Raw genomic sequence first — 26,948 nt, 5'->3', positions numbered from 1 at the left:
TTGTTTTTCTTTTCATTTCAAGTTTATTAAAACTTTAGCAGTACAAATTATCCAGGTAGCAGATTATCAAAAGATCAACTCAATGAAGTCCACATTTAGAAAAAAAGGGGGGGAGAAGGGGGACACAAACATAAAATAACTCCAAAACAATGAAAACAACAAAAAAGGAAGGTTCAACAAAGTCTTAAAAACTTAAAATTTGAGACAGGGAGGAATTAAGTGTACACAACTCACTCATCCACTTTTGTCTTCATCTGTTCCAGGGCTTGATTCATGATCACATTTTTTATCTTTGTCATGTACATGGTCATTTTCTTGACCCTTTGATTTTTGGTTTTCTTTTTCCACCGGGGATCTGGTCTTCTCATCCTCTTGACTTTTTAATGTGGAGGACTTTACTTCACTGTCCTGACTGCTTTGCTTTGTTTTTGACACTGGACTTTGATCTCTATCAGCCTTTTTCTCCCTGTTATTATTTGAGCTATTATGATCACGACTCTTAGAGTACGTTCTTTTCTCGCCCTCAGAAGTTTCTTTTCTGTGTGAACTCTTACTTTCTTGGCTTCTATATTTGTCTTTGTTTCTACTTTGACTTTCTTCTCTCTCTGAGCTCCGGGAATCCCTCCTCCTCCTCCTCCTGTCTTTACTTCGAGATCGTCCTGGTGTTCTTCGATCCCGGCTTCGTGACCTTCCTCTTCTCCTGTACTCCTGTTCTCTGTGTCTATGGTACTCCTTGCTTCTGCTGCGGTCTCTGTCATGGCTTCTGGACCGCACTCTTCTGCTCCTGTCCCTACTTCTGCTCCGCTCCCTTGTTCTACTGTTGTAACTGTGTTTACTCTTGGTCAGATCCCGCTCTCTACTCCTGGACTGTGCACGCCTATCCTTCTCTTTACTTTTGCTATGATCATGTTCATTACTTTTTGATTCTACCTGTTTGGAGTTCTCTTTGCTTCTACTCCTTTCCTGATCTTTCCCTTTAGAATCCAATTGCTTTTCTTTGTCTTTAGTGGCCTCATGATCCCTTTCTTTACTTCTTGACCTCACCCTCTTGTCTTCGTGTCTATTGTGCTTCGAGTCTCGATCCTTACTCCGGGATCGCTCCTTGCTCTTGCTCCTACTCTTGGATTTGCCTCTTTTCTTCACTTTGTTTTTGTTATATTTATCATCTTTTTCTGAATTTCTTCTGATGTCTCTCTCTTTGCTTTCAGATTTATGGTCTTTAAGTTTCTTTTCCTTTTCTATTTTTCTGTTTGGGCTCTCAGACATGTGTCTGTGATCTGTTATTTTTTTCTCTTTTACCCTAACTGGGCTCCTTTGATTTTCTTTTATTTCATTTAACTCACTCCTAAAAAGCAAAGGGAGAAAATATATTTGGAAGTATTATTAGGAAAAGAATAGCTTAATTATAAGCTACAATGCTACTGTGTTTTCTCTAAGGTATACAGAAATAAACTGGCTCCTAATAAAATCATTATGCTCTACAGTAAAAAAAAAAAAAGTATCACTAATTTTAAATAACAATTAAATCTTACTTATCCCCTTTGATCCATCTTTCACCACTTGACACCCTCATTCTCTGAGCTCTCTGCATCTCTTGTCTCCAATGTGGAGGAGTCTCACTTCGTCTGAATCGATCCCTCGATCTGGATCTGGAAGGAGTTCGATAACGCTTAAGAAAATAAAAAGGGGAAAAAAAGACCATATAAAAATTTAAAAGCAATATCATAACTGAGATACATACTTATTTCTAGGTTGAAATAAAATGATGTTTCTATGCTTTCTGAACTTGCCAAAATTATGAATGAGAATAATAAGAGATAAGAATGCATGATTAGCATACATCAGACTCTAGAATCTAATCCTCCACATAATTAAAATGTCTTGGCTTTCAGGTAGAACATGAGCAGTCTTACCCTAAATTCCAAGTAAGAAACAATATCCACAGAATAGCTTGCTACACTGGTACTGGAACATTATGTATATTAACTGCTACAAATTCTCAAGTTCTCATTTGAATGTTACATATAAATCACTTTCCAAGGCAAATATCATGAGAAATAGAATAAACTCACAGAAGTCTTTTGTTCAACCAAAATTTACTCAGTTTTCAGATGGATAACTAACCATTTTATTGAAGAAATACCAGTAAGGTAAGATATAGTAGATTTTGATCTATTAGAACTTAATATTCTACAAAGTTAAAGGAAAAAAATGAATGGATATATTATCACATACATTAAACTACAATAGAATGAATGATTACAGAAGGAGAAATGGTGGTAAAAGAATCAAAGAGAGATCTTAGTATAGGAATGTGATCATGTAAAATAATAAAAGCTAAAAATAATGTTTAAAAGTTACCTAAGCAAAGATGAAGCAAAACATGGAAGATATACGAAAGCTTTGCATTGAAAATTCTGGGACAGAAACAGCATTATTTTAGAAATGATCACAAGGCAGGTCAAGTATAGCTAAAGTTAAAAAATCCCAAGAGAAAGCAAAACTTGATCATATTGATGAAATAAACAGAATAGATTTTGAAGCTTTGAAAAAAGTTTCTGAAGGGAAAACTTAGGGGGGGGGAGGGAGAGGAGAAAGAGAGAAACAAGGTCATTAATTTTTATTTAGTTCTTGGTCAGAATAGAGCTATGATGGGTAGAAAATTACCAAAAGTCAAAAGGCTTCAATACCGTTTATATCCCGATTTTATTGCCCAAGTTGGTCTGAAACTCATTATATAGACTAGGCTGGCCTCAAATTCACAGCAATCTTCCTGCCTTAGTCTCCTAAGGTATGAGCCACCATATCCATCTTAATTCCATTTTAAACCAAGTAAATATATAATCTAAAGGGTATATATTTTAAAATATGCATACCCTGAGGTTTTAGTAAATTTAATAGTAAAATGACATGTAAAAATATTTTTAAAAGCATTAAAATTTTTCCTTATAGTGCTGAGGATCATAAATTCAGAGCTGTTTACATGTTCTGCAAGCACTCTAGCACTGAGTCACAACCCAGCACTCTGAGCTCTTTAAGAATGACAAATGTAGTTCATTAACATTTCTAACAAAGAATCACCTACCCTCGGTCCTCTTCCTTTAATTTTCCTGCCAGACCTAGTAACTAAGAATCGTCGCTGGTATGAAGCAGGCTGGGAGTTAGGTGGATTACTAGAAGCAAGCAAATGGAAAGTTTAAACATATTACTTTTATAAAGAAGAATCTTGAAACTATACCTTTATTGATCTAAATTAATACATTTAAATTCCTTTACATAATTAGTTTTTAGCCCAAAAAGTCTATCAGATCCCAGTAGGCATTATGCCTATGGCTGTACCAGCTTGAATGCAACTGATCTTGGAAAGAAACACTTATTAGTAAGGTGAATCTAATTTAATAGTGCTAATAAGAAAACCAAAATATAATACAGCCCAGAAGGCTTCCGAATGAAAGGAAAATTACAAAATGTTTTATCTCCCATGAACAGTTGTGCATTTGTAAGAAAATTATGGACAAACTAAGCAATATATATTAGGCAAAGACAAGTTGGTCTGAATTATCCAAATACTACTCATATCTAAAAAGTGAAACTTTAAATTATACATAAAATCATTAATAATATTAATATAAGTGATAGTTGACTTTTATTTTTATTTTTTTGGTTTTTTGGAGACAGGATTTCTCTGTATAGCCCTGGCTGTCCTGGAACTCACTCTGTAGACCTGGCTGGTCTCAAACTCAGAAATCTACCTGCCTCTGCCTCTGCCTCCCAGAGTGCTGGGATTACAGGCGTACACCACCACCGCCTGGCTATATTTGAAAAATTTAACTTTAGTAGTCAATTAGTTTTCCTTTACTCTTTGTTTTACACTCAATGAAACAAAGTCATTCCAATTTTAAAGCTTTTATTTTTTATGTATTATGCAAAGCATGGCATATTTTCATCATACCATGCTTATAAATTTTTCATTTTACAATTATATTTCTCATCACAACTACAAAATATTTGAAAAATTTGAAACTTTTTCCATATCGTTTTTTAAAAAGATTTATTTATTATGTATAGTGTTCGGCCTGCATGTATGCCTACAGGCCAGAAGAGGGCACCAGATCTCATTACAGATTGTTATGAGCCACCATGTGGCTGCTGGGAATTGAACACAGGATCTCTGCCAAGAGGTACCAGGGCTCTTAACCTCCCCAGCCCTGCCATCTCATTATTAAAATGACTCATAAAAAACAATACAGTTGGTAACATTAATAAAATAAACTTATGTAAAAAATATTCAAAGTAACTGAACATCCCAAATTTCATTACAGTATAAAATCAGGTTTAGAGAGCAAGACTTTTATACAAATGTATAAAACAAGGTTCATTTTCTTTTTTTGGTGTTTGTGAATGCAAGTGTATGTAAATTCAGGTGTACCTATTTGTGTGGGTAGGGTAGATCGGAGGTCAACCTTGGGTGTCATTTCTTAGGAGCCATTCAACTTGTTTTTTGAAACAGGATCTCTAACTAGCCTTGAGTTTACTGGGTAGGCAAAGCTCATTGGTCAGAAAAGCCCAAGGGTTCACCCACCTTCCCCAGAACTGGGATCACAAGCATGCCACTGCATCCATCCTTTTTTAAACAGAGATTTCAGCAATGAAACTACACTTCAAATGTTTGGACAACCTGTAGGAGTCAAGTCTCTCCTTAAGCCATAGGGTCCAGAGGAAATACACACATTTTCATATCACTCTTTTTCCTGTTTGGTTACTAGCTTCAGAGGATGCTCACTCATTAGGAATCTATTTCTAGTACAGGAGGGATCATGCACTCATGTACATATACACACACTCATATGAACACATGTATATAACTACGTGTGCACACATACAAAAAAATTAAAAGAAACAGCAAAATGAGTCTTTTAAAAATTATGTGAGCAACATTCCAAAATACTATCTTGTTTTATTGGTCTAAAGTTATCTTGTTACGAATGCCATTTGGAATGCTACCTAACATACTATTTATACCACAGAACTTATTTCCTCAAAATCTCTGGTAAGTGAAGTCATTTTTTTGTAATTTATGTGTTTAGCAAAAAAGGAGCTTTGCTAGCATCTTTTTTTTCTAATTAAAAGAGGGTTTCATTGGGATACGATCACCAGTTTAATACTGTCAAAAACAAATACAGTTTAAAAAATAAGAGAACATGTATGGTAATACATAACAGAACTATAAAATACACACATTCACATACCACTCTCTTTCTCTTTCTCTCTCTCTGTTTTTCCTTTCCTTGTCATCGGCTTTAGGAGGACTTTTTCTCATTAGAAATCTATTTTCAGGTATAGGAGGGATCTCTTCTGGACGGACAGTAGACTGGGGCTGTGCATCAACATTTTCTGCTTCACTTTCACTAGATGGGCTTAACAGGTAAAATCAAAGTAAGTTACATTTGGCTCTTATGTATCTACCTAAAATTTCCAATTGTTAGCATTTCTTTTCTCTTTAAATTACATTTTCCGTTAATATGTGCATAATCATACATGCTGTGGTACACATGAGAGGTCAGAGAACAACAACCTGCAGGAAGCATCTTTCCCCTTTCACTATCTCAGTCCAGGTAAATTCAGGTCAGCAGGCTTGATGGCTAGTGCCTTTACATGCTGACTCATCTCATCAACCCAACATTTCTTCAGTATCAAAATAATATATTAACCTGTCCTTTTCAAAGATGTGATCATGTAGTAAAACTCTTCCTCCATTCTCCATAAATAACCAACCAACCAACCAACCAACTCAACCAAACAAAAAAACCATTTGCCATCAAACTCAAAAATACTTTTCTATAAGATAACATCTAAAATATGAAACTCTGTGGGTAACACAGTCAGATAAAATTAAAATACAGAATGGGGCTAGAAAGACGGCACAGTAGTGAAAAGCCCTGGTGGCTCTTCCAGAGGACACCCACATGGCAGTTCACAACCATCTCTAACTCTAGCTTAAGGGGATCTGATGGCCTCTTCTGACCTCCTTGGGCTGAGTATGCAAGCACCTATGTACATACAAACAAACTTTTGTACAAATATAGACTAGAGAAATTAGTTGCCGGGCGGTGGTGGTGCACGCCTTTAATCCCAGCACTTGGGAGGCAGAGGCAGACAAATTTCTGAGTTCGAGGCCAGCCTGGTCTACAGAGTGAGTTCCAGGATAGTCTGGGCTACACAGAGAAACCTTGTCTCAAAAAAAAAAAAAAAAAAAAAAAAAAAAACCAAACAACAACAAAAAAGAAATTAGTTGCTTTTGAGGTAATAGGCATATACTTAAGTTTTAATATAAACAAATTTCAAACACAAGCAGAAAACAGTGACAGAATCATATACTCTCAATTCATATACTATCAAAGCAAGAGAGAAAAGGGGACATATACTGGTACAAAGTAAGGGACATAACTGTTGGTTTGCTTAATTCAAATCTATCTTACAAATCTGTTCAAAATAAAAAAAAAAATCTGGGCTGGAGAGATGTCTCAGCAGTTAAGAGCACTGACTACTCTTCCAGAGGTCCTGAGTTCAATTCCCAGCAACCACATGGTGGCTCACAACCATCTGTAATGAGGATCCGATACCCTCTTCTGGTGTGTCTGAAGACAGCGACAGTGCACTCACAAAAATGAAATAAATAAATAAATCTTTAAGATTTTTTTTAAAAAAATTAAATAAAAATTAAAAAAAAATCAGAAACGAGAGTGATGTTTATCACTGCAATCATTGCTATTTGGATGTGGTATAACAGTTTCCTCTGAGATTAAAACATTCTATCCTTCAGGAAGCTACTTAAGCAGAAAATTAACCAACTCAAATCAGCTTCAGGAAGTCCCTGAAAGTGACAAGACAAACTGCAAATGATTCTCAGACCAGAACAGCTGCCTAGAAGCCAAAACTGACCAAGTTACGTGGAAGAGGTTTAGACCAGTTCTGGCACCTGGAAAGGACATGATTCAACCTGTTAAACTGCCTGTAGGTGTGTAATGTGTGCTTCAGGTTCCTACCTTTTATCGCTGTCATCTATGTTGGGATGGGCTTTTGGTGACGTGACTGAAAAATTTCTGCTCTTGTGAATAACCCCAATAAAACTCACTGGTTCACCAAGTTGGACATTTGGTATCCATACTTTATTCTGTCATGGATTCCTACATGGGGCAAGTAGTAGCCCTGTTTGTTGCATCTCCCCAGGAAGAGTTTTGTTACACAACATGGGATAAGGCAGAAAAACTATGAATTTGAGGCAGCCTGAAGAACTGGGAATGCCTCAATGAAAGCAAAGTAAAAGCCCTGTAACATAAAACCAAAAGCATCACTTCACTGGAAGAACATAAAATTAACTAAGAGCTTCTGTTGCATGATCTCGCCACTGTTATAAAACCTTTCTATTTTAATGTTCTTACATAACTGATTAAAAAGAAAAATCTTAACAGACAACACTAGTATTAAAGACCTTTTTTTGCTTTTCTTTCGCTTCTTCTTCTCCTTCTTATGCTTTCGGGAATTTTTCCTATGTTTCTTTTTCCTTTTCCTGGATTTTTCTTCAGAAGCACTTTCAGAATCAGAAGACTCAGAGGAGGACTGAGAATCGCTTGAGCTATCTGAATCACTGGATGATGATGAGGAGGAGGACTTATGCCTTTTCTTTTCTTCTTTCTTAACTTTAAAAACAAAAGATTCTACTCAGTAATTTCAGGCAAACTTATGAGGTAAAAACTTAACTTTTTCTATAAATTTTTAAGCCCAGTAGTAGATATTTTGTTCATTCAGTCATCTCAACTCAGAACACAACAGTCAGGCTTGGGGTTAGAACCTTATTTCCAGGTTCATGAGCCAGAATTCTATTAAGCCAAAGTATTTCTGAAAATAAGCAAGCTCCAAATTCTATCCATGTTAATTCAAGGAATATTTGAATAGAAATTGTTTAAGCAAAGAATAACATCTAAGATTCCACAGCTTCTAGTATTATAGTTTTCCATTTCTTCTCCTGTATCAAAACTGAAGGTAAAAACAAATAAAAACACAAAAAAAGCAACCAAACAAAAAACAAAACACATTGCTGTGTCAACACAGGAAGAAGTATTTCATTGGCAGCAGGCTTCAACTTCCATGACTGAACAAGCATTCCTCTAATGATCAGAAACACAGCTTAAAGCACTGTCTTATAATCAGAAGTCATTTATCAATAATAACCATGTTTAAAAGTCTCTAAAAAGGAGTGAAGAGATGGCTCAGCGGTTAAAAGCACTGACCGCTCTTCCAGAGGTCCTAAGTCATTTCCCAACAACCACATAGAGGCTCACAAACCATCTATAATGGGACCTGAGGTCCTCTTAGATACATAGATAAGTCTTTTTCGAAAAGTCTACAAAAAAGTCTCAAGTTGAAATTTTATTGAGTTAAAGAAATCAATGTTTTTCTTTTGGTCTCACTCTGTAGACCAGCTTGGCCTCAAACTTGGATATCCACCTGCTTCTGCCTCCTGAGTACTGGGATTAAAGGTATGTGCCACTAAACCTAGCTAGGCAATCAATTATTTCTTGAATATTTTGTTGTTACTATCATGTGCTATGACGTGTATACCTTGGGTAGAGGACAGTTTCGTAGAGTTCCACTTTTTGGTAGGGTCAGGGACTGAACTAACGTCATCAAACTTCCCTGGCAAGCACATTTACCACTGAGCCACCTTAGCTATGGAAATAATCTTCTAAAATGTCTTGAAACTTGGATGCTTTAAAGAACATATTAACATAAGTAAAATTATCACACATAGGGCATATGAATTTTTCAAAAGGTAGAACCTGAGCCACTTAGCTGTTCTAACTCAAACCAGGATGGATTTGAAAATACTTTTTCAGCCAAAAATTGACTGTCATGCATATATAGAAAAAAGAAATTTCAATAAATTAGCAAACAATAAATAGACATATCCATCAGGTCATGATTGTATTATTAAATGAAAATATAAATAAACCATTCCACCTTTCCTACATATGATTTTTATCATTAAACAAAGGGCTGCTGCTTTTTTTTTTTTAAAAAAGAAAGTCTATTTATTTATGATATTTATTATGATATATAGGTACACTGTAGCTGTCTTCAGACACCAGAAGAGGCGTCAGATTGCATGATAGATGGTTGTGAGCCACCATGTGGTTGCTGGGATTTGAACTTGGGACTTTGGGAGTAGTCAGTGCTCTTAACCACTGAGCCATCTCTCCAGCCCCCAGGGCTGCTGCTTCTTATCAGAAGAGTTCCAGCAATAACTAAAGAAGGGCCTACTATTGGAGTATCTTGGAAACCAACTGCAGAGCAGAGAAAAAGCAACCAGCACTGTGTGACTCCTATTCTCAAAAAAAAAAAAAAAAAAAAAAAAAAAAAAAAGTGGGGGGGCGGTAGGAGGAGGGGACTGGGGGATTGAACAAAACAAAGCTGATTCTCTTCAGTTTTCTAAATCGCTTTACTAAGTTATTTGAAGCAGAAGGGCAAAACTATGAAAAGTAGAATTATGAAAAAACGATGTATCACAAATAACCTAGTTGTCTGGCAAGTTCCTGGCCTCAAACAATTCTATGCTTCAACTTCCTAAGTAGCTGGGACTATAGTTATGCCTGGCACTAACAAAAACAACTTTAATACTAATTTCAATGTTTAAACCTTAAGTCCAGACTCAAGCAAAAATTAGAAATCAGAACCCTGCTAAGTTTTTGATCAATAGGAGTACATAATGGTACTATCTTTTAAAAGTCAGATCTTGGGGGGAAAGTAAAATATATGTAGATAAAATGTGTATCTGGAGTACTGGAGAGTAGGCTTAGTGGTTAAGAGCATTGACTGCTCGTCCAGAGGTACCAGGTTCAATCCCTGGCATCCATACAGTACCTTACAACTGTCGGAAACTCCAGTTCCAGGGGATCTGACACCCTTACACCAATGCACATGAAATAAAAAAATTTAAAAAGTGTATCTGCAATTTGCTTCGAATAGGAAAACAGCTGAGTGCAATGACTTATACACATCCAGAAAGTTGAGTCAAGCTGGCAATATAGTCAAACCCTGCCTTCCAAGTAAAGGTTGCTGAGGGGAGAAATATCTGGAGGTAGGTAAAACAAAACTGTCCATGTGTGAACTGTTGAAGCTGGGTGATGAATATGCCCATTATACTTACTTATATGTATTAATATTCTCTATAATTCAACAAAGTTAAAGGAAAAAAATCTGCATCTTTGGATTCCACTGGCTTTGTTACTGGACTGATATTTCTTAACTCGGTATCTATTGGAGCATATTAAATCCAAAATAAGATAAGTATCTCTCTGAAGTTACTAAGTTCTTGACCAAGAACCTTGACCACTGACCATGACTCATGGTCATTATGCAGTAGCACTATACCAGCTTGTGGGAACAAGGTATAAAAGCTGAAGAGACCTCCAGAGCAAAAGTTTCAACAAACTAAGGCAGCCCATGCCTACCTAGTCCTGTTCCTCTAGGTCACAAACATATCAAATATAAGGTTTGTGGGGCATAATCAAGCTGTGTACAGAAATCAGGAAATCTCCAAAAAGCTACTGTTATACCAGCCATGCTATTTCCTGTCCTTTATCTCCTTTCTTAAAGTTTAGTGAACTTTGTGTGGTATGAAGCCTATATTGTCTCATTAATCCAATTATTAATCTGAACCTAAGACCACTGCAGCTGTTAAAATATTAAAACAGAGAGGGTATGCTAACACAAAAACTGAAAAATCTACTATATAAACTTTTAATAACCAAAGGGTGGGAGATATTAAACTTTTAAAGATGTTTTTAAAAGAAAATTAATTCACAATGAAGATAAGTCAAAGAAATACCAGATCTATATACTTTCTAAGCAAAATGAAAGTAATAGTAATATATCCATCAAAGTAATCTGACTTTGTCAAATACTTTATCCCATAATTAAGAAACTTTGATTCACCAGCTCCCACTTTTATTTTGCACTGGAATTCTTTCTCAAAAAAAAAAAAAAAAAAAAAAAAAAAGCATACCACAACTGATTTTGTTTATTACAGGGTGTGCAAACACTTGTCACAGTACTTGTGTGGAGTCATGAAGTCAGTTCTTTCTCTCCTATGTATGTGGTTTCCAGTCTGAGTTCGGGCTGCCAGACTTGTGTACCTGCTAAGACACCTTGCTGACTCAGAAGATGATTTAAAAGCTCATTCTTCCTACCAAGTCTATGAAATATATCTTAAATGGCCTTATACATTACTTTTGAAGAAACCAGAAAGAGACTGACATCTGTTTTTTATAGTAATGTAATTTGTTCAATATAAAAAAATAAATTGTTTTAGGGAAAGTACCTTCAATTTGAGCTTTGAAAACTTTAAGCTTTTAAAAGAAAAGTCCCTTCTTTTTTAAGTTCATTAATGTTGTTTTGAATAAAACCTAACTGATATGCACGCCCTTTTCACAGCAATCTTTGTGGGGCAGGGGAAGGCTGGAGAGGATTGATTGAGAAGTGTCAGTTAAAGACCAAAGAGTAAAAAGGCAAAAAGAAAAAGAATAAAGAAAAAAAAAAAGATGTTTTAATATCAATATTTTTCTAGTAGCCCAGTAGATAGTAGCTAAGTTTCAAATTGTGTATTAATCAAAATTTAAAAATATGATTAAGGCATATTATGATTACAACAAGGATATATAATCCTTAAAGTCTACCAATACATTTAAATGAGCAGTATACAATATGTACTAAATACCATGCCAGGAAATGGAGATGATGTATTATAAAGTATATTGAAAAGTTCTGGAAGAAATTTAGATATGAGCTAATATTGTTAACCTAATCTGCCTCGAAGATCTTACACATTATTTCAGAAAATAAGGTTAACAGCAAACAGATACTCTACTTATATGACGGGTTTATAGACAATCTGACTGTAAAGTTTGTATGGATTTGGAAATTAGTTAATAAAAACAAAAAGCAGAAAGATTTGGGAGAGATACAATCAATTCTAGTATAACACCACATACATGTTCCTATAAAACAATACATTAAGAAAAACTAAGAACAAATGGCTTTGGTGTGGTGATACTTATCTGTAATTCTAGCACTTGGAAAGCAGAGGCAGAATGAGGATTAAAAGGTAACAAATTTGAGGCCAGCCTGACTGCAGTTAGCCAGGTGTAGAGACGCACCTTTAGCCCCAGCACTTGGGAGGCAGAGGCAGGTGGAGCTCTGTGAGTTTCAGGCCAGTGTTGTCTACAGAGCCAGATCAGCCAAGGCTACACAGAGAAACCCTGCTTTAAAAAACAAAACAAAACAAAAAATGGACTACAAGAAAATAACCTTTTGTGGTGACATATTTTAAAATGACAGAAAACAAAACAAACATGGTGATTCAGTTTTACTTGGACTAAATTACTGTAAAAAAGAAAAAAAAAGTCTGACACTGAAAATTACCAGGAGTTTGCTCTTGAAAGTACACTTTTATTCAAGTTAGGTTTTTTGCATTTACTTTATATGTAGACAAGATTACGCATAAGTAAAATTTTCTAATACAACAACTGGATTGGAATAAAGGCATGTTTTCAAAACAAACATCCTAGCAGATGTGACCTATATTACAATTTGAAACAGAGGTTGAGCAGGACATGTTGATGCATACCTTTAAACCCACTACTTGGGAGGTAGAGGTGTAGGGGTGTGTGTGTGTGTGTAGGGCTACACAAAGAGACCTTGTCACACACACACCTCAAAAGAGGTTGAAGAAAGTAGTGATTATCTGCAGAGGACATCCAAATGCTAAACATTGTGCAACGTTCTTTACAAGAATAATTTACTTATTGTATATCACATTTACAGTATATTGTCCATGACTTCTGAAGAACCATAAATAAGGCTGTGCTCTAACACAAACACATACATGCAGGAGCACACACAAATTAGAAAAAACTGATAGCATAGAATACATTGAAATCCACAAAACCTCATGCTTGTAATCTCTGCTTATCCAACAAGCGCTCCTGTAACTGTGCACCCATTCTTACCCTTAGACTTGGGAATCAGCTCTCCACAACTGAGTATCCGAACCTCAGCAAATGGTTTGCTAGCAGCGTCCGTTTTCTGGTTTTCAATCTCTCTCACAACTTCCTGACCAGAGATCACTTGCCCAAAAACAACATGATGCCTAAAATGTCAAGTAAAAATTACTAAATAAAAGCTTCTTACTTCAATACAACAAAGTAAAGTATGCTATAAGATATTAAAATAATCTTTACCCATCTAAATGAGGAGTTGGCTTTGTTGTTCTTTCGGAATTCATCAGATCAGATAAAATAAAAACAGAAAAACAAAGTTAGCTTCTATAAAGCATGCATTGAAAATAAGAAAACATGTGCTACCTTTACATAGCAGAACCTCATGAGTGCAAAGGGTTTCCCATACAAGATTAAAAAAAAGCTTGTTCTGAATATTAAAGCCATATCTATTGACAGTAAAGGTATGTAGCTGACATTTAGAGTTATTTTTATCCACTTGTATTTCTACTTGTAACTAGGTTTTTATTAAATATTCCTAGTTGTATGATGTTCTGTTGTATTGACACTGCCAAACTTACCAAACTATTCTACTTACTTATGGGTTTAACAATGGTGCTTTTCACCCTAACCTTTTTTTCTAAGATCTTATTTATTTTATGTATATGACTACACTGTAGCAATCTTCAGACACACCAAAAGAGGGCATCGTATCCCATTACAGATGGTTGACAGCTGGTTCCCATGTAGTTGGTGGGAATTGAACTCAGGACCTCTGGAAGAGCAGTCATAGCTCTTAACCACTGAGCAATCTCTCCAGCCCCACCCTAACCTTTTAAACAGTTGAAGTGGAAGGTTTTAGAGGAATTGATAGAGGTGGGAACAGTCAATCATTGATGGCTCTGAGATGTATTTGCTGAACATGAATAGAAATAGTTCACTTAGTTTCATATTTTAAAAATTAACTACCAACGTTTAATTGTAGGTACTTCCTCATGAAAATGCAAGTTCCAGATCTCTCTGAATATCTGAAAATTATAGTACTCAGCACATCGACTAAGCAACCAGTACTTAGTGCTCCTGTTTTCTTCAATACAAGTTCTAATAGCTGAGATTCCATGTTCCAACAGACTTATGTTATTCAACTTCTCTAGACTTTTGAGCTTGTTATCTGTGATATTGAATAAAATTTTGTGTTGAAGAAAAGTTGAATTAAACTGGGTCAACTCCAAACAAGAACATAATGGTTACATGTACTGGGTAAGCTAAGATGGGGTTCAAGAGACTTTCAAAATAAACTCACCTGAATCTAAAGAATGCACTTATTGTTCAAAGCATTTTTTGTAACCACCCCTTCCCCCTTTTATTCTCAACGTCAAGCTTAAAATTATGTAATTAGGAGCCTGGTATTTGGTTATGTAGAGACATACTGGTACATAAAGTGTCTCACAGCTAGATAAATTACTTGGTGTACAAGCTTGAGTTTGATCCCTAGAATCTACATAGAATGCTGGGTACATTCTATCTATGTATGTATATGGATGGTACCTGATGTGGTGGATGGATTTCCAATTTTGTTCTCTGACAATAGAATGCCTTAAGCCACCTATTACTTTTTCAGCAAGCTGTCACCTGAGACTTTAGTAACCATTCTACTAAACCCTCAGTAATTGTTTCACCTCTCCTATAATTTTACAATCTCTCTCTTATAAAGGCAATGGAGAAGGTTAGCAGGGATATTTGAGACCTTAAATACATACATAAAGAACTGAGAGCCATTTGTATCCTTCCCTCGGTTGGCCATTGATAAGAGAAACTCTTTGTTGTGTTTAACAGCAAAACTCTCATCTATATAAAGAGAAGAAAAACTTTCAGTTACATTTGCTCACACATGTGCATATACAGCACACTCATAAAAATTTATTTTCCATTCTCATTTACACTGGATATTTTCCTGTCTGAGTCAGGGTCTTGTCATTTAAACTAAGTTGGCCTCCAAATCCTTCCTGAACCTCCCCAGTGCTAGCATTACAGATCAGGGCGACCACACCTGGCTGCATGTGCTCTTTACTGTCAAACACAACATAAACAAAGTCAGGTTATGAAGGAAGAAAGAACCTATTATAAACCAATTTTTACCTCTGTAATTTTAGATTTATCACTAATTTTTCCTCCCTGGTGTAAAGGACTGAACTCAGAGCCCCATGCATGCTATCAAGCACTCTGAGTCTAAAATACTTAAAAATTCTTGCCTACCATGAACAATGCCCTGGATTTGATCCCAGCACTGTACTAAAAATAAATGGCAATATTGTAAGAGTCCAGATGTATTTCTTTACATTTTATCCCTTTCATTCAAGAGCACGGAGAGATAAACATCATAGTCTAGACTTATTAACTTAACCTCCATCAGAGCATTATTTACTTCAAGGATAAGAACTTTTAGTCTTTGATTAGAGAAAAAAGTATGAGAAATTTGAAACAATATTATCTTGAATACCAAAAGTAAAATATGAAACCATTAAGTTATTTCTATATTCATATCCTTATAGTTGTATGAAAACTTAAGTTCCAGACCTACTATAACTTAAAATGAAATGAGTAAAAAAAATACTAAAAAAAAAAAAAAAAAGTAAAAATGTTACCTTCAAAGAATCCTCCATAAATAGATTCTCCTCCTCTTCCATTCCCTAGTTATGAAAAACACTCTTAGAATTCAGGATAGGAAACTCAGTCAGATACTTATCAAGTATGTATACAAATGATTCTGCATCAATAACACTCAAAGGGACACAACAAATTATAAGACATCAAAATAATTTCAATAACAAGAGGACTCTTGTAAATTGTCCTCTGATCTCCACTTCCCCGTACAACACACACTACCCAAAACCTTTATGTTTAGCAAAAAAATATAAAAGTCTAGTCTTTTATGGGACTCCAAGGCTCACCTTCACTGAAGTCACCACCCTGAACCATGAAATCCTTGACAACTCTATGAAAGAGACAGCTTTTATAATGTAATGGCTTCTGAGTTGATTTTCCTGTCCCCTTTTCACCTAGAGAAAGAAACAGTCATAGATCAATGAAAAGACTGAACTATTAGTAAAGCCCCCATTTTTCTAGAGAACATAGAAATCAATCTCAGATAAAATTTTATTATAACTAGTATTTATTTTTAATTGATTATTAACTTGAATTGTTTGAACCTGTCTACGTATGTAACTCAAGCTGCCATTACCCTCACAATCTTCATCTCAGCTTCCCAAGGGTGGGGATTATAGGGACGTCAAACCTTGGTCTTGAATGGATGCTCTTGCCTCAGCCTGAGTTTTGGCATTACATGTCTCCACCCCCATGCAGGGCTCACAGCTAATATTTCTAGAAATTAGGACAACTGAAAACACAAACCTGTACAAAGGCAACGAAAGTTCTCACATGTTTTGGGACATACATCAGAAAATAATTCAAAGACAACTCTTCCAGCTGAAAAAGAAGGTAACTGGTTTAAATTTCTCGAGTACAATTTTATATTCTAGTATAAAAATGTTAATTAGAAACAATAATATTCTTACCAGGTTGATTATTAATGGCAATGTCAAAAAAACATCGAGGACGCTGGACCTTTATTCCCATGGTTCCAACACTTCAATCTGTGAGTGTAATATGGAACAGTTTTAGGCTAGCCAACTAAAATGGCAAAGACTTTCTATTAATGTCTAAAAGCAAAATCTATTGCACATAAACTACAAGTGTTGTTGAATTTATTTTACATTTGTTTCCTTGGGGTAAACTTATTATGATTCTTAGAAATTGGACTACACTTTGAGGAAAATAGAAAAGACTTTAAAAATTAAAACATAGTAATTACAGGGCAGGAGTTAAGCTAATCTTCTATTATTCCAATTTTAGTAAATGTGCTCCTAAAGAGAGCAGTCATTATCATATAATAAATTCCTATTTTATCAACCAAAACCAGATTACTACCCCATACAGAATACTGTATTAAGTCTGTAAAACTAGAGAACAAAACATTACCTTTAAGTTGAGGGAAACAATAAAAAACAAAAACCCAGCAAAGATGATTGAGCCAATTGTTTTGCTCCTAGGAAAGAAAAATGACAGTTCTAAGTAAAATATAAGATATTAAAGGAAAACACTCATGTTTCCGAACAAAAACAAAAATAAATCATCTATGAAGAAAAGGAAGAGGTTTTGTTTCTGAGACAAAATCTTACCATGTATCTCTGGCTAACTTTGTATCCACTATGTGGCCTAGGCTGGCCTACAATTTGTGGCAATCCTCCTGCCTCAGCCTCCGAATGCTGGGATGACAGATGTATATTACTACACCTGACATGAGAGGTGAGTATTTTAATGATACTAATATAAAGTAGATAGAATTCTGATCAAAAGCATATTCAACTTTACATGAGGTTACTTCTGGTCATGAGCAACTAACAGCCTATGGCAGGCACATACTCATGTGTGAAATACTATGTAGGTAGGTAGCTTATTGACATGGCAGGTGCCTTTTGCTTGATATTCCTTTTGTAAATCATTTAAGAATTTATAATGTCTAATTATAATACTTGGTAGGGAATGATACAGTAAGGCGAAGAGCTGATAAAGCAAAACTGGCAAGTATTAAATAACAGCCAAACTAACAGACTACAAAAATAGCCATTTCATTTGCTCAGAAGAGACTGAAATACACATGCTTTTACTTTTACTAAGGTGCCTTAGCAAACAGCCTGTGGTATATTACACAGAGTAAAAAACACCTGAAAGGTCTATATTCTACCCTCTGATATATTCTTCACTCTGAGTCTTCCTTTTTTTTTTTTTTTTTTTTTTTTGATGCTGGCTTCACTCACACATGGTACTTGTGTTCTACCACTAAGTTATACCTTTGCACAGCTTAGCTGAAATTTTGAGGCAATTATAGTTTTATATCCAGTTATAGAAAATAACTGAAGGATGGACCTGGTGGTGCACCTCTCTAAATCCAAACACTGGGGAACTAAAATCAGGTTAACAGTGATATTCTGTCTTAAAACAAAACAAAAACTACCATGCCCACACCTTTAATCCCAGCACTTGAGAACAAAAGCATGTGGATCTAGAGGCTATCCTAGTCTATCTACATGGATCTAGAGGTATCGTAGTCTATGTACATAGAGAGTCACAGGAGGCAGAGCTACATTTATAGAGACCCTGTCTCAAAATAAAACAAAAAAACTTATGAACAATGGTGACACAAAAGATGACTTAGATACTATTAAAGTTAACTAAAAGGGACCAGCAAGGTGGTACAGCAGTTAAGAACAATTAGCTACTCTTCAAGAAAACCAAAGTTTGAGTCCCAGCACCCAATGGTCTCTCATAGCCACCTGTAATACTCCAGTTCCAGGGTATCTAATGTCCTCTTGTGACCTTTACAGATAATGCACACACATGAACACACATACATGCAGGCAAAACACCCCCACACATAAAATAATAATGTTCAAAGTAAATAAAATTGCTAAAATGCTATTATTAATTATTACTAGAGACTTAACAATTACTAGTTGGCTGCACACCTTTAATGCCAGCACTTGGGAGGCAGAGGCAGGCGGATTTCTGAGTTCGAGGCCAGCCTGGTCTACAGAGTGAGTTCTAGGACAGCCAGGGCTACATAGAGAAACCCTGTCTCAAAACACCAAAAACAAGAAAAAAAAAAGAAAAAAAAATTACTAGTCATAATTAGGACATATTTCCTCTGTTTTTATGACTCAAATATTACTTAATCTGAAACAATAAGACAAACATCTAATCAATTTCTCATTTATCCAAGAAAAAGAAGATTACCAAGATTACATTACTAAGATATAGAAAATTTAATTCAAAGAAAAATTAAACTCATAAAATTTTCAAAAGACGGCTATACAATCCTGTATTCCCAGCATTCCAGACAGTCAGCTTTTAAAACAAATGTGGGCTATGTAGCAAGACTCATTTCAGGAGGGAAAAAATTAGCCACTAGTTGTCTTAGAATATAATCAAATCTTTTGGGATTATCTGTGAATATTTGTTAGCCACAAATTCATTTAGCCTGAATGAGTTATAGCTAATATCATAAAACCCAGATTTTGAATTTTTTGAGAATTACCACACATGGCACAGTGCCCCATTTCGTACAGCAATCAGCATATGCTGCTCCCATTATGATGATGGAATGCATGCTCTAGTTTGACCTTGTTTCCATTACTGCTTATGAACTGTAATCATTATCATCTACTTGATGTTATAAACTCAATTTACCTAGTTGACTTCCTTAGAAATAAGTGACACTGAATTTTTTTTTTCATATTAGAAGTATGTTTTTTTGAAACAGGGTCTCCCACTGTAGCTCAGGCTGAACTTCAACTTTCCATCCCCCTGCTTCTGCCTCCTAAGTACTGTGATTACAAGAGTACGTCATGATGTTTGGCAGGAAAATACTTCATTGATCTTGTTTTAAATGGTTATTAATCACTTTGCATGCTAACAATAAAATAATATTTATAAACAAAATGCTAAACTTCTTCTAATGTTTCAGAAACATCAGTGAGTGGTCAGAAATTCATTTTGTGGTGTCATATGTAAAATGATTTCCATATTCGCCCTAACGGGTCTTTAAGATGCCAGGGGAAAGCAAGTATATAGGCAGCTAATTATTAAATGGAGTATTTGTAATTAGATAGTAATGTAGTGACTATCACATTAAAGAGTAGAGTCAGCAATACATTGACTCTAGAGTCTCACCACTTAAAGGAAGAGACAGTGAATTCTTTAAAGTGATTAGGATGACAACCAGTGCTTTCCTTCTTTGATCCTTCTAATTCCTCTGGCTATGTGTCCCTGAAGAATCAGTTCAGCTGTACTCTAGAAACTTCTTTCTCCAGGCTCAATGATCCTCCCTGGGTGAAAATTATAAACTCATTTATAAATTCCACCAGCCAAAATCTTTCTGGCTTTTTGGGTTGTTTTTTAAAAACAAAAAACAAAATCAATCAACCAAACAACAACAAAACCAAGATCTTCCACAGCTGTCAAAGATGGCCCTAAACACACCCTGTGTCCCAGGCAAGCCATGAACTTAACATCCTCCTGTCCCAGTTTTTCAAGTATTTGGAATTATAGGCCTGTGTCACAAGTCCCTTCTAAAACTTTGTCTTTTACCCAAAGCACAGCGCCACCCCCAGGGACTTCATCATCAAACAGAAAGAATGCTAGTTAACGCAAATATGTCTGGAAGCAGATAGTATTCTGTTGTTGGCTTTTATTTTTTGTTTTCTTTCTTTCTTTTTTAAACAGATAAGTTTTAAGAAACCTGGGCTGTCATCTAACTTACTATGTAAGAGACTGACATTACTATGTAATTGACTGTCATTGAGAATGACATTAAACTCCTGATCCTCTTGCATCCACCTCCTAACTGCTGGGGTGACAACTGTGTACCAAACACCCACAGAGAACTTGCGTTTCCTATCATAACCTGTGTTTTTTCTTCCCTATTATGTATGCTTTTCACATGAGGTATTGTTATTATTGACTCTCCCAAAAGAAAGGTAATATGTTTTTTATCAGAGAGGCTTATTTTTAAAAATTTCCTATTTGTTGTTGCCGTCTTGAGACAGGGTATTGTTATATAGTCCTGGTTATCCTGAAAATTGGGCTGCCCTAGGACAGAGAGATCTACATGCCTCTGCTGGATTAAAGGAGTAATAGCACAACCAGCATCTGATTTGATAGGTTTGTTAACAAAACAGTTTTGTATAGGACTCAAGTAAGTTAAATTAATTTAAGCTATATTGGATCTTTAAATTAACTTTTTTATATATGTACTTTGCTTTTTTGAATTATGGTATTTCATAAACAAAAAACATATTTCTTTTTAAAAAAGATTTATTTATTTTATGTATATGAGTGCTCTATCTGCATGTATACTTACATGCCAGAAGAGGGCCTCAAATCCCATTACAGACGGTTGTGTTTGCTGGAAATTGAACTCAGGACCTTTGGAAGAGCAGCCTGTGCTCTTAACCTCCAAGCGATCTCTCTAGCCCCTACTAACTCTTTTCTTTTCAGTTATTTCACTTTCAAAAATAATATAATTGAGGAAGTGCAAATGTTCCTTATTACCAATAAAAGAACTCCAACATGTTCTATAAGCCATTAATTGCATAAAACATTACATTTAAACTGGCATACTCAAATTGCTATCTCCATTCTTTGATAATCTAAAAAGAGAAATGTTTAAAATAAGTTTATTAAATATGTTCACTAAAAATTTGAACAATTTTTTAACTATAGTATCTTTAGAAAAGATTGGCTTATTCATCTACAGTATATATAAAGATAATTGTGAAAATCTGTACAGCCTGGTGAGCTGACTCAGCCATTAACGTCACTTGTCCCTCTTGCTGAGGTTCAAGTCCCAGAACCCACACAGTGGTTCACAATCATCCATAACTCCAGCCACAGGGAATCTGACATACTCTTCTGACCTCCACAGATAGCAGGCATATATGTGCTACACATATATACATGTAGGTAAAACACTCAATGCATACATAAAATTCCAAAAAAAGAAAAATGTGCATATAAACATAAAGCCAATATTCTAACTGTTGATTAATGCTACACTGATAAGCAGTTCTCAGAAACATTAACATCTAATAAGTATCATTATTTTGTTTTCTCCACATTAGCTTAAACATTTTTTTACATTTATTTTTTTGAGCAGGGAGACATATGTAATGTACATATGTGTAGGTCAGAGGACAACTTAGAGGAACCGATTTTCTCCTTCTACTATGTGGCTTCCAGGGAGAGAATTCAGATCCTCAGACTTGGGGTTAAGTGCTTTTACCTGCTGAGTCACTTTTCAGCCTTCTATATTACTTCTAATTTTACTCCCAAGGAAAACTAAGTTTTGAATACAAAGAGAACTGAACCTTTGTTATATTTGGATTTTTTAAAAAAAAAAAACAAACTTAATTCCATACATGAGTATTATTATTTAAATTGCTTCTAACACCCCCTCTCCTACATCCTCCCAAAAGTCCTCTTAAATTCATGACTTGTTTTATACACATACATTAAACCAACTGGGTCCATTTAATGTTGCTCAGATATACATGTGTTTAAGAACTATTTGGGACTGGATAACCTATCAGGATCTCATCTCTGAAGAGAACTTAAAAATCTTCTTCTTTTTAGCAGTCATCAATTGATAATAACTCTTCATCTAGAGTTAGGGTCTTCTGAAATTTTCTCAATCCATACTGGCATGCCAATTGATATTTGTCATTAAGCAAGTCTTAAGATTTGTTTTCTGTCAGGTTTAGAAGACACGTTCTTCAAGTTTAGACATTAACTGTCCCCCAAAGGTAGGATAGTAAAGGTTTGGTTGTCCGACTCTGGCACTACTGGGAGATGGTGGATCTTTTAGGAGACGGGGACTAATGGAATGAAGTTGACTCATTGAAGGTTAAGTCCTTGAAGGTAGTATTGGGACAGCCCCCTTCCTCCATCTTCTGCTTCCTGGACTCTACAAGAAGACATTTTGCTCTATTGTGTGTTCCTCACCATGTAATGTCTTGTCACAGGATCCAAAGGAACAGGCCAACAGGACTGAGACCTCCAAAACTGTGGGTAAAAATATATCTCTCCTTTAAAAAAAAATGACCTGCTAGGGAAGCACTTTAACATTCCAATGGACTTCATCAGCTCACTCGAAGTATGCACATGGATCAAGAAGTTAAAATTAATTAATTAGGAACATTTTCATACATTTACAAATGTATACACTGCTGATGAATTAAGTAAAACAAGCCATCATTTTGAGTGGTCAGAAAAAGACACCTATGCTCTTCCAAATAGAATCTTTTTCTTGAATGTTTTTGATAAACACAAACTACTGGTAGTATACACAAACTGAGCTGGTGGGAAAACAACACTTCACAGGTATTGGGAAAAATTAGTTTGTGGTCCAGTGGTCTAGCACTTGCCCCCCAGTTGTGAAGTCTTGAATCCATACACACAAGCACAAGTGGAGAACAAGGGCTACGGATATAGCTCAGTGGTACTTGCCCTAACAACACCAACGATCTAAAACAAAGCAGAACACATTCCCTATGAGTAAAACACAAAGGTCCAAGCAGAGCAGTCTTCTCTGAATATCTGAAGTACTACTGCCTGAAAATCTCAAGGTCCAAATTTTGGCCTGTAGAAATAAAAATACAATTTTTGTGAAAGATGCACATACATCCCAACTTACTGAGGTGAGCAAGCAAGGAAATCCAATCAATTCAATGAAGCTTAAAGAAACTTAAGCAATTAGCTTCCTTTAAGCAGAGAGGACTGTAAACGATTACATGACTAATTATACTCCACCTTATTAAATTTAAAGAGTGGGGTCCCTAAGGTGTTTCTGTTTGTCTTATCAAGTTGTTCAGGATGGCCTTGATTGGTGACCCTTTCTCTTCAGCCTGGGATTATAGACATTGTAATACCAGATCAGGAGTTACACTTTTAGGTATGTTTAAAAAAAAAAATGAAGCAGCCTTTCTAAGTATCTGTGCAGCTCCTGAACTTTATGGCGATCTTTTAAAACTTATTAAAAACGTTTACTCGGAACTGCCCAGTATCTGTTACAAAATAGCAATTACTAGTAATCATATTCTTTATACAACGGAAGGGACACGAACACAAATATGTATCTTATCTTTTCTGGATTTCGGTTCTGAAAGTTAATAAGGAATCTCCAAATTTTCAAAACATTGTTATTATTTCTCAAATGTACTGGTGATCAAAAAAAAAAAAAAAAGAGTCTTGTGGCGCAAGTAATGTATTCGTGCTAGCACAAGGGGAGGCTTTCATAATGCTTTCCAAAACAATTAGACATGGTTGCCGGCTAAGGTTGACTTTGTTCGAATATCAGAGTAAATACGGAACAAATCAGTACGTTCTCCTAAAGGCGAACGGGGTTCAGAAACCATCTTCTCCTAAACAGAATCCTCTACCCCCAAAGGCCCGGCTGCTTCCAGTTGCTCAGGAGCATGAGAAAACTTCTAGAGACCTAAGGTAACATCTCGAACTTGAGCTTTAGGAATATCCTTAAGACCAAGGGCCTGTGTCACTCAGGCAAGCACGACAGCCGCTGTCCTACCGGAGGAAAAGGTCGGAGGAGGAGAGCTCGTTGTCGATTTTTATTCCCGGTGATTCTGGCTCTGCGCCCGTCCCTCCCTAACCCTAACCTGACAGGCCCTCGCGCTGCGCCTCCCCCTTCCCCATCCAAACGTCCCACCTACCACGCAGCAGCGCTCGGTCTCACGGTTTGGAAGCATCCAAAAGGAACCTAGCTCCCGGGAGCCGAGGCCTCGGTCGCTGCCGCCATATTACAGCTTGTGCGGCAAAATGCGTCAGGGAGGAGGTGTGCGCCGAGCGGGGAGGGCGGGGGCTGGAGAGGAAGAGCGGCTTCCTTCGCCCCGGGGCTCGGCTGCAAGCCGCCGGACCACCACGGTGCCACCGGCCGCGCCGCGGTCCCCGGGGTCGCCCCTCCCAGCCCGTGCAGCCTAGAGACCTCGACGGAGAGACGGTTACCGCGGCCCAGAAGCCCGCCGCGGCTCCGCCCCTCGCCCTGGGCCCTTCCCGCTCTCGTACCCGAGGCCCGCAGAAAATGACGCCACGCCGACAGACGCCTTCGCGTCCCTCACCTGCACCGCCACGGGCTTCTCTTCTCCGGGCCGGGTCCTGTAAAAGCGCTTCAAATCTACCGCCGTCAGGAAAGGCGCTAAAGCCCACTAACCGCCTCCCTCCCCCACAGCCCAGTCCAGGCGTGGAGGGAAAGTGTCGCGCCGGAAGTACGTCAGGGCTGGGTGCCGGCGACTCCCGGCGTTCCCGGGCTTACGTCAGCATCTTCTCCTTAAGATTGTAGGATCTTTCTGCCTTTTAAATACATCCCTGACAGGTCGCTTAATGTTTTCTGAGAGTTGATTGGATCAGTGTGGATCCGTCGGAATGTCACAGCGCTCTCGAAATGAGACGCATCACTTTATAAACATTGACATGCTCTGTCAAGGTATTAAGAGAGATGTTCTGCCTCCGAGGAACCTTCTGTAAAAGCTGAAAAACTAGTAACAAAGATGAGTTACTTTCGGGGCGTGGTAGCGCATGCCTTTAATCCCAGTACTCAGGGATTTCATATCTTGTCATATTTTATTGAGACAGGGTCTTATTATATTATATACCTTGGCTGGCCTGGAGCTCTCTACGTAGATCAGAGTTACTTCAAACTCTTAGAGATTACCCTGCCTCTGCCTCTTATCCCAAATGCTGGGATTAAAGGTGTGCACCACCATGCCTGGTCCAATTTATATATGGTTGTATTTGAGGCTGTGTGTAGGCACTTTATGTGTATACCTGCTGGCAGAGGCCAAAACAGGGTGTCAGATCTCCCCACCCCCTGGAACTAGAGTTAAAAGCAGTTATGATACACCCAATGTGGGTCTTCCTTCAAGAGCCACAAGTGATCTTAATGGCTGAGCCATCTTGCTAGCCCCTGGCCCATGTGATTTAATTTTCGAGGATGAAATTTTTAAGACAAAAGTGGCATGCTACTTTAGGCTTTAAGACATTGCCTCTTATTTTCTTCATCTACCATCTATTACCCAAAGAAATATATTCTGATCATCTACCGACAAGGAACTGACAGGCATTAGAATAACATGATGGAAGGAATTCAGATCCCAAACAGAGATGCTTCTTATCAGGTTCATTCACCTAAGATGTTATTTTGTTAGAGAAATAGATCTTTTTAAAGCCATAATACCAGAAACAAACAAACAAAAAAGGAATTCCAGTGTAAACTGTAAATCTAGGATGCCACACAATGGCGGCGGACACCTTTGATCCCAGCACTTGGGAGGCAGAGGTAGTCGGATCTCTAAGATTGAGGCTACAGAGACTTATATAAAATTTAGAAGATTAAAGTAAGGGAGAGTGTTGTATAGTTATTTCACCTGGACGGAAATGTTTCCTCCTGGAGGGAAATCAGGATGAGACTCCCAAAACTCACAGGCAAGTTTCAAGAACTCGGGCTAGAAACATAGCAAATTGGAGCTCTTGCTGGGCAACTGTGAGGTCCAGAGTTTGGATCCTTGCACCCACATAACAAGAGAGGCTTCTTGTGCAAGCCTGTAATCCCAGCCAAGAGAAGTGGGTAGGGTAGGAAGGTCCCAGAACTTCCAGCCTAGCTGAGAAAATCTCCAGATTCAAGGAGAACACTTGACTCAAATGATTAGATAGAGAACAATAGACAAGGCCACTCAGTGTCCTCCTCTGGCTGCTATGCACATGCTTTTGAAGACACATGTTCAAACTTACCCACATGGACATAGACATACACAAATAAAGGAACAGATATATCTTTTTAAAATTGCAAATTCTAAGCAGGGCAGTGGTGGCACACGCCTGTAATCTGAGCACTCTGGGAGGCAGAGGCAGGCAGATTTCTGAGTTCGAGACCAGCCCAATCAACAGAGTGAGTTCCAGCATAGCCAGGGCTATACAGAGAAACCCTGTCTCAAAAAAACCAAATCAAAACAAAACAAAAAAATTGCAAATTCTACCAGGTAACAGTTGTGCACACCTGTAATCCCAGCAGGGGCAGGCAGATCTCTGTGAACTTGAGGGCAGTCTGGTCTACAGAGTTGAGTTTTGGAACAGCCAGGGCCATACAGAGAACCCCTCTTTAGGGTGGGCACGAATCGATAAGAAAGTTATGAAACTCTCAGAACCCTCTCTGATGTTAGATAAGCTAAACAGTTGCTGGAGAGAGGGGACTGTTTGCTGGGATGCCCG

General features: G+C 37.0%; 1 protein-coding gene across 6 annotated transcripts; it reads right to left on the bottom strand.

Moving 5' to 3' along the window:
- Window positions 1–24,901, bottom strand: Ppig (peptidylprolyl isomerase G). Of its 6 annotated transcripts, none has more exons than XM_052182636.1 (15): window positions 24,803–24,887; window positions 22,674–22,733; window positions 17,094–17,160; window positions 16,631–16,708; window positions 16,467–16,541; window positions 16,007–16,114; window positions 15,701–15,745; window positions 14,816–14,903; window positions 13,299–13,328; window positions 13,068–13,207; window positions 7,493–7,700; window positions 5,250–5,417; window positions 3,086–3,173; window positions 1,533–1,669; window positions 1–1,345 (listed from the first exon to the last, which is right to left on the bottom strand). In XM_052182636.1, exons 4-15 carry the CDS (start codon window positions 16,689–16,691, stop codon window positions 235–237), a joined length of 2,259 nt encoding a protein of 752 aa, XP_052038596.1. In that variant the 5' UTR covers window positions 16,692–16,708; window positions 17,094–17,160; window positions 22,674–22,733; window positions 24,803–24,887; the 3' UTR covers window positions 1–234. The 6 variants fall into 6 exon arrangements, with proteins under 6 accessions (XP_052038596.1, XP_052038597.1, XP_052038594.1 ...); XM_052182637.1 differs by lacking the exon at window positions 24,803–24,887 and adding an exon at window positions 24,398–24,463; XM_052182634.1 differs by lacking the exon at window positions 22,674–22,733 and having other exon boundaries at window positions 24,803–24,901.
- Window positions 24,902–26,948: the final 2,047 nt, after the last annotated feature.

Source organism: Apodemus sylvaticus, chromosome 5 (assembly GCF_947179515.1).
Source record: "Apodemus sylvaticus chromosome 5, mApoSyl1.1, whole genome shotgun sequence".
NCBI classification, from domain to species: Eukaryota; Metazoa; Chordata; class Mammalia; order Rodentia; family Muridae; genus Apodemus; species Apodemus sylvaticus.
Note: the sequence above shows the minus strand (reverse complement) of the source record. Positions and strands in the feature narration are given on the sequence as shown.